The sequence below is a fragment of the Oncorhynchus gorbuscha genome, linkage group LG06 (genome assembly GCF_021184085.1).
Source record: "Oncorhynchus gorbuscha isolate QuinsamMale2020 ecotype Even-year linkage group LG06, OgorEven_v1.0, whole genome shotgun sequence".
Classification (NCBI taxonomy): domain Eukaryota; kingdom Metazoa; phylum Chordata; class Actinopteri; order Salmoniformes; family Salmonidae; genus Oncorhynchus; species Oncorhynchus gorbuscha.
Window position 1 is genome coordinate 18190522 of NC_060178.1, and position 12113 is coordinate 18202634.

The following is a 12113-nucleotide window of genomic DNA, read 5'->3' on the forward strand; positions in this document are numbered from 1 at the left end:
ACCCACTCTCTCATCTGTCTGCCTAGATTAAAGTAATACATGGCTGATATGGGGAGCCTGTAAAGATGTACAGTAGGATATTGATTTGAGCCAGTTTGCTACAGCAGCAAAATAATCCTGCAGCAACAAGAAATGTGAATTATTATGTGGATTATAATGTCTGACAAAGTCTGACATTTTAAAGTGGAAATGACAAACTTTAGAACCCATTTTAAACCTTGAATACACATCACGTTTGCATTTCCTGCTATGCAGGAAAATTCTCAGCATCAAAAGAGTGATCAAATTAAGATCCTACGTCTGTATAGAGTGACTAATCATGTGTTTGTTTACCCCTTTTTCTCTGTTGATGACATGCTGTGAATGCCAAACCAACCCTTTCTCCCCTAGCAACTCGCTCGGAGGGCCCTCCATTGTTCCGTGTTGCTAACACAACTCTGAGGGTAATTTAAAGAGTGGTGAGGGGATCAACTTCGGAACACACTTGTGACTTGAATGATGCAATTCTTGTTCCAGATTATTAGATAATAAAACAAGCATGAAATTCAAATGAGGAAATTTCACCTGGCGTTCGACAAGAAATACAGTGCATTCGGAAAGTATTCAGACCACTTGACTTTTTCCACATTTTGTTATGTTACAGCCCTATTTTAAAATTAGTGAAATAGTTTTCCCCCCTCATTAATCTACACACAATACCCCATAATGACAAAGCAAAAATTGTTTTTTTGAAATTTGTGAAATTTGATAAAAATTACTACATTTAACTATCACATTTACATACGTTTTCAGACCCTTTACTCAGTACTTTGTTGAAGCACATATAGCAGTGATTACAGCCTCGACTTATTGGGTATGGGGATACAAGCTTGGTACAGCAGTATTCGGGGAGTTTCTCCCATTCTTCTCTGCAGATCCTCTCAAACTCTGTCAGGTTGGATAGGGAACGTTGCGGCACAGCTATTTTCAGGTCTCTCCAGAACTGTCCGGCCTCTGGCTGGGCCACTCAAGGACATTCAGAGACTTGTCCCGAAGCCACCCCTGCGTTGTCTTGGCTGTGTGCTTAGGGTCGTTGTCCTATTGGAAGGTGAACCTTCGCCCCGGTCTGAGGTCCTGAGTGCGCTGGAGCAGGTTTTCATCAAGGATCTCTCTGTACTTTGCTCCGTTCATCTTTGCCTCGATCCTGACTAGTCTTCCAGTGTCTGCAGCTAAGAAACATCCACACAGCATGATGCTGCCACCACCATGCTTCACCGTAGGAATGGTGCAAAATTTCCTCCAGACGTGATGCTTGGCATTCAGGCCAAAGAGTTTAATCTTGGTTTCACCAGACCAGAGAATCTTGTTTAGGTGCCTTTTGGCAAACTCCAAGCAGGCTGTCATGTGCCTTTTACTGAGGAGTGGCTTACGTCTGGCCACTACCATAAAGGCCTGATTGGTGGTGTGCTGCAAAGATGGTTGTACTTTTGTAGGGTTCTCCCATCTCCACAGAGGAACTCTGGAGCTCTTTCAGAGTGATCAGGTTCTTGGTCACCTCCCTGACCAAGGCCCTTCTCCCCCGATTGCATAGTTTAGCCGGGCAGACAGCTCTAGGAAGTGTCTTGGTGGTTCCAAACTTCTTTAATTTCAGAATGATGGAGGCCACTGTGTTCTTGGAAACCTTCAATGCTACATACATATTATTTGGTACCTTTCCCCACATCTCTGCCTTGAGGACAATTCCTTTGACCTTATGGCTTGGTTTTTGCTCTGACATGCACTGTCAACTGTGGGACCTTATATAGACAGGGTGTGACTTTCCAAATCATGTCTCCCGAGTGGCGCAGCATTCTAAGGGACTGCATCTCAGTGCTAGAGGCGTTACTACAGACCCTGGTTCGATCCCGGGGCTGTATCACAACCAGCTGTGATCGGGAGTCCCATAGGGGGTGAACAATTGGCCCACCATCGTCCAAGTTAGGGAAAGGTTTGGCCAGGGTAGGCCGTCATTGTAATTAAGAATTTGTTCTTAACTGACTTGCCTAGTTAAATTAAGGTTGAATAAAAAAAAATGTCCAATCAATTGAATTTAGCGCAGGTTAACTGCAATCAAGTTGTTGAAAGATCTCAAGGATGATCAATGGAAACACGATGCACCTGAGCTCAATTTTAAGTCTCATAGCAAAGGGTCTGAATACATTTTGCAAAAAAATCTGTTTTCTCTTTGTCATTATGGTGTATTGTGTGTAGATTGATGAGGGGGGAAAATGTATTACATTTTAGAATAAGGCTGTAACATAACAAAATGTGGCAAAAGTTAAGGGGTCTGAATACTTTCCAAATGCACTGAATTCGGTACGCCGCTCCGTTATTTTTTGTGAAATTGTGCAAACTCCAAAATGATGCGTGCATTTTGGGATACCACTTCGCTCTGAAGCCTGCAGCGTAGCTTGCTCGGTCAAAGTGGCTAGCTATCAAAGGATCTAATTAGCCCCTACACCCTCCATAATTTTCACTCCCTCCGTTTTGGCGGAGGCTCACATGAACAGAGGCGCACATGAACACACAAATGGAGGGGCAAGGGGAAGGGGAAGGGGGTGATTTGGGATTCAGCCATGACTAGGGCATAGTGGAGAAAGGCAGTACTGTACAGTATAGCCACTGCTGTTGGGGTCATGCGTTCAGTGATGGTATCAGTAGTCATGTCTATAAGTAGATTAAACATGCAGGCTCAGCTGTGACCTGGGTCTATGTCCCTGTGTAACAGGTCTCTGTTTACACAATGGGTGTTTCTCAATATGCATATTACCGTGCTCCGCACTCTCATGCTCCGAGTGTGTTCTCCGACGACATTCACTTGAGTACGTTCTTGTGAGGACGTGAGTGTGGAGAATGCATTAAACATTACATTTGAGAAGCACTCGCACTCCCCCTACTGTATTACCTCACACTTCACCTCCCCATTCACTGAACCTTCTTCCAGTCAGGACAATGGCAATAGATACAAAACAAGATCAAGATATACACAAAGCAACCGTTTTACTTCATAACTATCAGCTAGTTATATGTGAATCATAATAATGTAGATCACCAGATAGTTTAACAGGCAAAGATGACTTAAAATGAATATTATGCAAGATAGGTGTCAATTTGCTATTTGTTAGCTAGCCAATTAGCCAAGATAAACATGCCAAAATTAACACAGTATGTATTTATTAACGTATCAAGATAAAATATTGGAGTCAAGCAACATATGAGATGTGAATAAACAACATTTCATTTCGAAATCAGAGGGTCATTTCTCTCGCTTCAGCTCAAATAATGGCCGCCATTGATTTCAAGAATTGTTGCCTCATTTTTTACGTGGTTGCGTCATATTTCTTTGCATACTTTCCATTGAAGCTTGCATCAATGTACAAACGGAGTACACTTTTGAATAGTGCCCTCCATGCTCTGTTTCGCAAACTTTGATTTGGACTCATACTCTGACCTTCACGTGCTCCAATTTGTGTGTTCGGAACATTTTAAGAAACATCCAATGTCTGTACTCAGTCAGCCAGCCAGCCAGTCAGCTAGTCAGTCACTCAGCCAGCCAGTCAGCTAGTCAGTCACTCAGCCAGTCAGTCAGTCAGTCAGTCAGTCAGTCAGCTAGTCAGTCACTCAGTCAGCCAGCCAGCCAGCCAGCCAGCCAGCCAGCCAGCCAGCCAGCCAGCCAGCCAGCCAGTCAGTCAGTCAGCCAGCCAGTCAGCCAGCCAGCCAGCCAGTCAGCTAGTCAGTCACTCAGTCAGCCAGCCAGTCAGCCAGCCAGCCAGTCAGCCAGCCAGCCAGCCAGCCAGCCAGCCAGCCAGCCAGCCAGCCAGCCAGTCAGTCAGCTAGTCAGTCACTCAGCCAGCCAGTCAGCTAGTCAGTCACTCAGCCAGTCAGTCAGTCAGTCAGCTAGTCAGTCACTCAGTCAGCCAGCCAGTCAGCCAGCCAGCCAGCCAGTCAGTCAGCTAGTCAGTCACTCAGCCAGTCAGTCAGTCAGTCAGTCAGCTAGTCAGTCACTCAGCCAGTCAGTCAGTCAGCCAGCCAGTCAGTCAGCTAGTCAGTCACTCAGCCAGTCAGTCAGTCAGTCAGTCAGTCAGCTAGTCAGTCACTCAGCCAGTCAGTCAGTCAGCCAGCCAGTCAGTCAGCTAGTCAGTCACTCAGTCAGCCAGCCAGCCAGCCAGCCAGTCAGCTCAGTCAGTCAGTCAGTCAGTCAGTCAGTCAGTCAGTCAGTCAGTCAGTCAGTCAGTCAGTCAGTCAGTCAGTCTGTTAGTCAAACAGTCAGTTAGCAATCAGTCAGTCAATCACTCAACCAGTCAGTTAGTCAGTCAGCCAACCAGTCAGTCACTCCACCAGTGAGTCAGTCTGTTAGTCAAACAGTTAACCAGCCAGCCAGTCAGTCAGTCACTCAACCAGTCACTCAGCCAGTCAGTCAGTCAGTTTGTTAGTCAAAAAGTTAGTTAGTCAGCCAACCGATCAACCAGTCAGTCAGTCAGTCAGTCTGGTAGTCAAACAGTTAGTCAGTCAGCTAACTAGTCAATCAGTCAGACAGGCAAACAGTTAGTCAGCCAACCAGTCAGTCAGTTAGTCTGGTAGCAATTAAGCATTGTAGCATTTGAGAGGGAACAGTTTGGAGATTATGGGTAAATGATTAGACCAAAGTTGAGGATGCAACAGTTCACCTGACACAAGACATGACACTGTTGATTTTATGTGCATTTTACATTTACTGTACTTCTTTGCCACATTTGTTGAAAACAAAATCTGGAAATATTCTGAAACATTCAGTAACATGAAAATAATATTCCTGGAAAATGTGTTGTAGGTGCAACATAAGACAATACAAATGACAAGGGTTTGATTGAGAGGACTAACTGGTGTCTCCAAGTGGACACACACCTCTCTAAAGTGTGCACAGTTCCTAAGTCATTTCAATGCACTTTTATGACACAAAGAAATCTTCAACTATAAGTTTTTTTTAGCTCTCTTAGCTCTGCCGTTGAGGAACTAGAGCAAGCACACTTGTAGTTGTTTTGTTTGGAACACAACCCTGCATCAACCCCATCACACAATTACTGTGCATTGTTATAAATCGCACCATTATAAATCGCAATCTAGGTCAGGTGGGCATTGAAAGCTTGTTTTATTGTCGACATGACTAGCTAAGTTATTAAATACACTGCTCAAAAAAATAAAGGGAACACTTAAACAACACAATGTAACTCCAAGTCAATCACACTTCTGTGAAATCAAACTGTCCACTTAGGAAGCAACACTGATTGACAATACATTTCACATGCTGTTGTGCAAATGGAATAGACAACAGGTGGAGATTATAGGCAATTAGCAAGACACCCTCAATAAAGGAGTGGTTCTGCAGGTGGTGACTACAGACCACTTCTCAGTTCCTATGCTTTCTGGCTTATGTTTTGGTCACTTTTGAATGCTGACGGTGCTTTCAATCTAGTGGTAGCATGAGACGGAGTCTACAACCCACACAAGTGGCTCAGGTAGTGCAGCTCATCCAGGATGGAACATCAATGCGAGCTGTGGCAAGAAGGCTTGCTGTGTCTGTCAGCGTAGTGTCCAGAGCATGGAGGCGCTACCAGGAGACAGGCTGGTACATCAGGAGACGTGGAGGCTGTAGGAGGGCAACAACCCAGCAGCAGGACCGCTACCTCCGCCTTTGTGCAAGGAGGAGTAGGAGGAGCAATGCCAGAGCCCTGCAAAATGACCTCCAGCATGCCAAAAATGTGCATGTGTCCGCTCAAACGGTCAGAAACAGACTCCATGAGGTTGGTATGAGGGCCCAACGTCCACAGGTGGGGGTTGTGCTTACAGCCCAACACCGTGCAGGACGTTTGGCATTTGCCAGAGAACACCAAGATTGGCAAATTCACCACTGGCGCCCTGTGCTCTTCACAGATGAAAGCAGGTTCACATGTGACAGACGTGGAGACGCCATGGAGAACGTTCTGCTGCCTGCAACATCCTCCAGCATGACCGGTTTGGCGGTGGGTCAGTCATGGTGTGGGGTGGCATTTCTTTGGGGGGCCGCACAGGCCTCCATGTGCTCGCCAGAGGTAGCCTGACTGCCATTAGGTACCGAGATGATATCCTCAGACCCCTTGTGAGACCATATGCTGGTGCGGTTGGCCCAGGGTTCCTCCTAATGCAAGACAATGCTAGACCTCATGTGGCTGGAGTGTGTCAGCACTTCCTGCAAGAGGAAGGCATTGATGCTATGGACTGGCCCGCCCGTTCCCCAGACCTGAATCCAATTGAGCACATCTGGGACATCATGTCTCGCTCCATCCACCAACGCCACATTGCACCACAGACTGTCCAGGAGTTGGCGGATGCTTTAGTCCAGGTCTGGGACGAGATCCCTCAGGAGACCATCCGCGACCTCATCAGGAGCATGCCCAGGCGTTGTAGGGAGGTCATACAGGCACGTGGAGGCAACATCAAAGTTGGATCAGCCTGTAGTGTGGTTTTCCACTTTAATTTTGAGTGTGACTCCAAATCCAGATCTCCATGGGTTGATAAATTTGATTTCCATTGATCATTTTTGTGTGATTTTGTTGTCAGCACATTCAACTATGTAAAGAAAAAAGTACTTCATAAAAATATTTAATTCATTCAGATCTAGGATGTGTTATTTCAGTGTTCCCTTTATTTGTTTGAGCAGTGTATGATCTTAGAGCGTTAGGGTTTCACAGGGCAATTCAGTTTTGGTGCGCATAGAAAGGATTCATGTGTGAAATTTTCTTGACAATAGACAAACATAGGCTCATTCTTTTCAGAACAACCATGGGTATTTAAAAAAATAATTTAAGGAGGTAAGTCAGTTAAGAACTCATTCTTAATGCCGGCCTACCCCATGACTCCCAATCACGGCCAGCCTGGGTCTGTAGTGACACCTCTAGCACGGAGATGCGGTGCCTTAGACCGCTGCGCCTCTCGGGAGCCCAATGACACCATGTCATTATGTAACTGTATATTAAACACGTTGACACTGTATATGACATGGGTTTTATGATGTGGAAATGTGAAGTGCACATTTGGACTCACAGGTTTTTGACCAGCTTGTTTGATATCAAATCATTTTTTATTATAATCCTCAAAGTCTCATCTTTCAGAATACATCCTGTCATCTTAATGTACAGCTTTTCCCTCACTCAGACAACAACAAATGAGCAAAAGTTGCTCAATTAGCGGGAGGGATGGGGGCAGCTTCTTGTCACGTGGTGTTCTAGTTCAGAACCGCTGTCAGTCAAAACACATACTGAGCTCTGACGTCATGTATAGCATGTTACTGTACAGCCACTGAGCTCTGACGTCATGTATAGCATGTTACTGTACAGCCACTGAGCTCTGACGTCATGTGTAGCATGTTACTGTACAGCCACTGAGTTCTGACGTCATGTATAGCATGTTACTGTACAGCCACTGAGCTCTGACGTCATGTGTAGCATGTTACTACTGTACAGCCACTGAGCTCTGACGTCATGTATAGCATGTTACTACTGTACAGCCACTGAGTTCTGATGTCATGTATAGCATGTTACTGTACAGCCACTGAGCTCTGACGTCATGTATAGCATGTTACTACTGTACAGCCACTGAGCTCTGACGTCATGTGTAGCATGTTACTGTACAACCACTGAGCTCTGACGTCATGTATAGCATGTTACTGTACAGCCACTGAGCTCTGACGTCATGTATAGCATGTTACTGTACAGCCACTGAGCTCTGACGTCATGTATAGCATGTTACTGTACAGCCACTGAGCTCTGACGTCATGTGTAGCATGTTACTGTACAGCCACTGAGCTCTGACGTCATGTATAGCATGTTACTGTACAGCCACTGAGCTCTGACGTCATGTATAGCATGTTACTGTACAGCCACTGAGCTCTGACGTCATGTGTAGCATGTTACTACTGTACAGCCACTGAGCTCTGACGTCATGTATAGCATGTTACTGTACAGCCACTGAGCTCTGACGTCATGTGTAGCATGTTACTACTGTACAGCCACTGAGCTCTGACGTCATGTATAGCATGTTACTGTACAGCCACTGAGCTCTGACGTCATGTATAGCATGTTACTGTACAGCCACTGAGCTCTGACGTCATGTATAGCATGTTACTGTACAGCCACTGAGTTCTGACGTCATGTATAGCATGTTACTGTACAGCCACTGAGCTCTGACGTCATGTATAGCATGTTACTGTACAGCCACTGAGCTCTGAAATCATGTATAGCATGTTACTGTACAGCCACTGAGCTCTGACGTCATGTGTAGCATGTTACTACTGTACAGCCACTGAGCTCTGACGTCATGTATAGCATGTTACTGTACAGCCACTGAGCTCTGACGTCATGTGTAGCATGTTACTACTGTACAGCCACTGAGCTCTGACGTCATGTATAGCATGTTACTGTACAGCCACTGAGCTCTGACGTCATGTATAGCATGTTACTGTACAGCCACTGCGTACCCCCGAAACAAACCCTCCCCTAACCCAGATGACGCAATTGTTACTCTTGAAACAAATAGTTTATTATCTACATTGGCACAGCAGTGTCTAGCCTAGGTACTCTTGTACTTGGTACTGTGGTTGCCATGGAGAGGCCCAGTGTTGTAATGACATAGTGATGAGTGAATGTCCTGAAACAGGATGTCCTCTAAATGAAGACCTCTGGGAGCAGGAGGACTATGTTAAAGAGGCCAGCTCTATTCCTCCTGGGTAAATAAACACTCTGTCTCTTTCTCTCTGTGTTCAAAACACCTGCTGCAGTGCCAGCTTAGACCTACGGCTAGACACTATGCTTCAATGAAATACCATGCATTTCTCTCATCTGTGACCTTGGAATACATTGAGAGGTGTGGGGCTGGAATTAATCTTTGAACGTGGACATGTATGTACTGTTAGACACGTCCATTAGACAGAGTCATTGACCAGAGTACAAAATAGACATGAGTACTGAATGGGGTCTGTTAGGTTAGACTTAGACTCCATAGGATCAAGCCCTGGCAGCTTACTGCAGGTTGGTCTCAGATGGAGCAGCTGCTGTCTCCTTTCTCCATGCCCTCCTCGCAAATACTCAGCACCCACACCCCTCTCTCTACACCAGGCCTGACCAGGGAGCTTTACTCTAGCTTGACCCAGTTTTGGTGTGGATATATGGGTTGGTGCCCCTACAGTCTCAGGTTAGGATTTGGTGAAGATAAGCTGATCCTAGATCTTTGACTTAGGGTAGCTTCTACCTGGAACTATGAGGTCTGATACCTTCTCTCTGTTCTACCCCTCAAACGTCCACCACGTCATCCAATTTAGCCCAGCACAGGGCCCTACATTGCAGTACATTAGGGTTAAGGTTACGGTTAAGTTTAGGAGTTAGGTTAAAAGGTTAAAGGGTGAAGGATGGGGTTAGATTTTACATTTACTTTGTTAAGTCTATGAGACCAGGCTGAACAGTTTCAGTTCAACCCTTGGCTTCAGGGATACACCTCATTAGGAACTCTTATCAGTGTTGTTAACACTTCATGTGTTGATGCGATGTTTGTTGGCGATGGAAAGAGTGCAATGATGTAAGAACAGGAGTGAGATTTTCTTGTTTACTCTTTCCTATGATCTGGACATTCCATTAAAGGCTCAGTGCAGTCAACATGAAGTTGTTGTTGTTGTTTTATCATACTGTACAATAACTGATGAAACTAACACTGTAAAAGTGTGATTTTCTATATCAGTGTCCTTCATAATTGCTGGCTGAAAATACAATCTACACAGGACCTTGCATGGGTGGAGTTTCGGCTTGTCTGGTGACATCACCAGGAGATAAATGAGTTAATAGACCAATAACAAAGAGAGTTCCAAACCTCTCTGCCAATAACAGATAGTTTTCTATTTTCCCCTCAAAACTCAGACCATAGTCTTGGCAAAAAAAAATCTTAAGAAATAGTTTTTTGCAAAAAATCTATATATATTTTTTTTTGTCCATTTTATTGGATAACTATTATAGTAAGTTGTTGCCCATAAATGATTTGATATATAAAACGGCTGCATTGGGGGCTTTTACTAACCCTCTTTCTCTCTCTCTCCCCATTTCTCTCTCTTCAGTCTGATGAATGATCCTCCCCCTAGTCACGTCCTCCGTCATGGAGAGCCACTGCCGGCCTCCGTCCCCCCTAGAGGATTCGGTGCTGGGCAGCCCGCTGTGTGGGGACTTCATCGGGGGCATGGAGGAGCTGCAGGACATCTCCCAATCCATCCACGGTGATGCCCACAGCTCCTTTGACGTCCCTGAGTACCAGTCCCAGTCAAGTAACGGCTCTGGCTCTGAAGGATCCACCATTCTAGGTATAGAGCCATACCTTCAATGGTTCGAAGTAGTGTGATGGTAGTGTGATAGTAGTGTGATGGTTGTGTGATAGTAGTGTGATAGTAGTGTGATAGTAGTGTGATGGTTGTGTGATAGTAGTGTGATAGTAGTGTGATAGTAGTGTGATGGTTGTGTGATAGTAGTGTGATGGTAGTGTGATGGTAGTGTGATAGTAGTGTGATGGTAGTGTGATAGTAGTGTGATAGTAGTATGATGGTAGTGTGATAGTAGAGTGATAGTAGTGTGATGGTAGTGTGATGGTTGTGTGATAGTAGTGTGATGGTAGTGTGATGGTAGTGTGATAGTAGTGTGATGGTAGTGTGATGGTAGTGTGATAGTAGAGTGATAGTAGTGTGATGGTAGTGTGATGGTTGTGTGATGATAGTGTGATGGTAGTGTGATGGTAGTGTGATAGTAGAGTGATAGTAGTGTGATGGTAGTGTGATGGTTGTGTGATAGTAGTGTGATGGTAGTGTGATAGTAGAGTGATAGTAGTGTGATGGTACTGTGATGGTTGTGTGATAGTAGTGTGATAGTTGTGTGAAAGTAGTGTGATGGTAGTGTGATGGTACTGTGTTGTGCTTGGTTTATTGCCTATTGCTGTCTCACACACGTTATGCCTTCCCTTTAACTTCTCTTCCCTTATAGAAATGTTAACACTTCCTTTACAGAAACGTTGAGACTTCCCTCATAGAAACGTGGAGACTTCCTTTACAGAAACGTTGAGACTTCCCTCATAGAAACGTTGAGACTCCCCTCATAGAAACGTTGAGACTCCCCTCATAGAAACGTTGAGACTTCCCTTATAGATACGTTGAGACTCCCCTCATAGAAACGTTGAGACTTCCCTCATAGAAACGTTGAGACTCCCCTCATAGAAACGTGGAGACTCCCCCAGCTCTAAATCAAATCAAATCAAAATGTATTGGTCACACACACATATTTAGCAGATGATATTGCTAGTGTAGCGAAATGCTTGTGTTCCTAGCTCCAACAGTGCAGTAGTATCTAACTAAATGCTTGTGTTCCTAGCTCCAACAGTGCAGTAGTATCTAACTAAATGCTTGTGTTCCTAGCTCCAACAGTGCAGTAGTATCTAACTAAATGCTTGTGTTCCTAGCTCCAACAGTGCAGTAGTATCTAACTAAATGCTTGTGTTCCTAGCTCCAACAGTGCAGTAGTATCTAACTAAATGCTTGTGTTCCTAGCTCCAACAGTGCAGTAGTATCTAACTAAATGCTTGTGTTCCTAGCTCCAACAGTGCAGTAGTATCTAACTAAATGCTTGTGTTCCTAGCTCCAACAGTGCAGTAGTATCTAACTAAATGCTTGTGTTCCTAGCTCCAACAGTGCAGTAGTATCTAACTAAATGCTTGTGTTCCTAGCTCCAACAGTGCAGTAGTATCTAACTAAATGCTTGTGTTCCTAGCTCCAACAGTGCAGTAGTATCTAACTAAATGCTTGTGTTCCTAGCTCCAACAGTGCAGTAGTATCTAACTAAATGCTTGTGTTCCTAGCTCCAACAGTGCAGTAGTATCTAACTAAATGCTTGTGTTCCTAGCTCCAACAGTGCAGTAGTATCTAACTAAATGCTTGTGTTCCTAGCTCCAACAGTGCAGTAGTATCTAACTAAATGCTTGTGTTCCTAGCTCCAACAGTGCAGTAGTATCTAACTAAATGCTTGTGTTCCTAGCTCCAACAGTGCAGTAGTATCTAACTA

General features: G+C 44.7%; 1 protein-coding gene across 3 annotated transcripts in view; it reads left to right on the plus strand.

Annotated features, from left to right (window-relative positions):
- LOC124037641 (peroxisome proliferator-activated receptor alpha-like) overlaps positions 1-12113 on the plus strand; it is a 76697-nt gene that overhangs the window by 31435 nt on the left and 33149 nt on the right. For all 3 annotated transcript variants that reach the window (XM_046352563.1, XM_046352564.1, XM_046352565.1), the window contains exon 2: positions 10133-10372. In XM_046352563.1, coding sequence (XP_046208519.1) covers positions 10141-10372 — 232 coding nt within the window. In that variant the 5' untranslated portion in view covers positions 10133-10140. The remainder of the gene's footprint in view (positions 1-10132; positions 10373-12113) is intronic.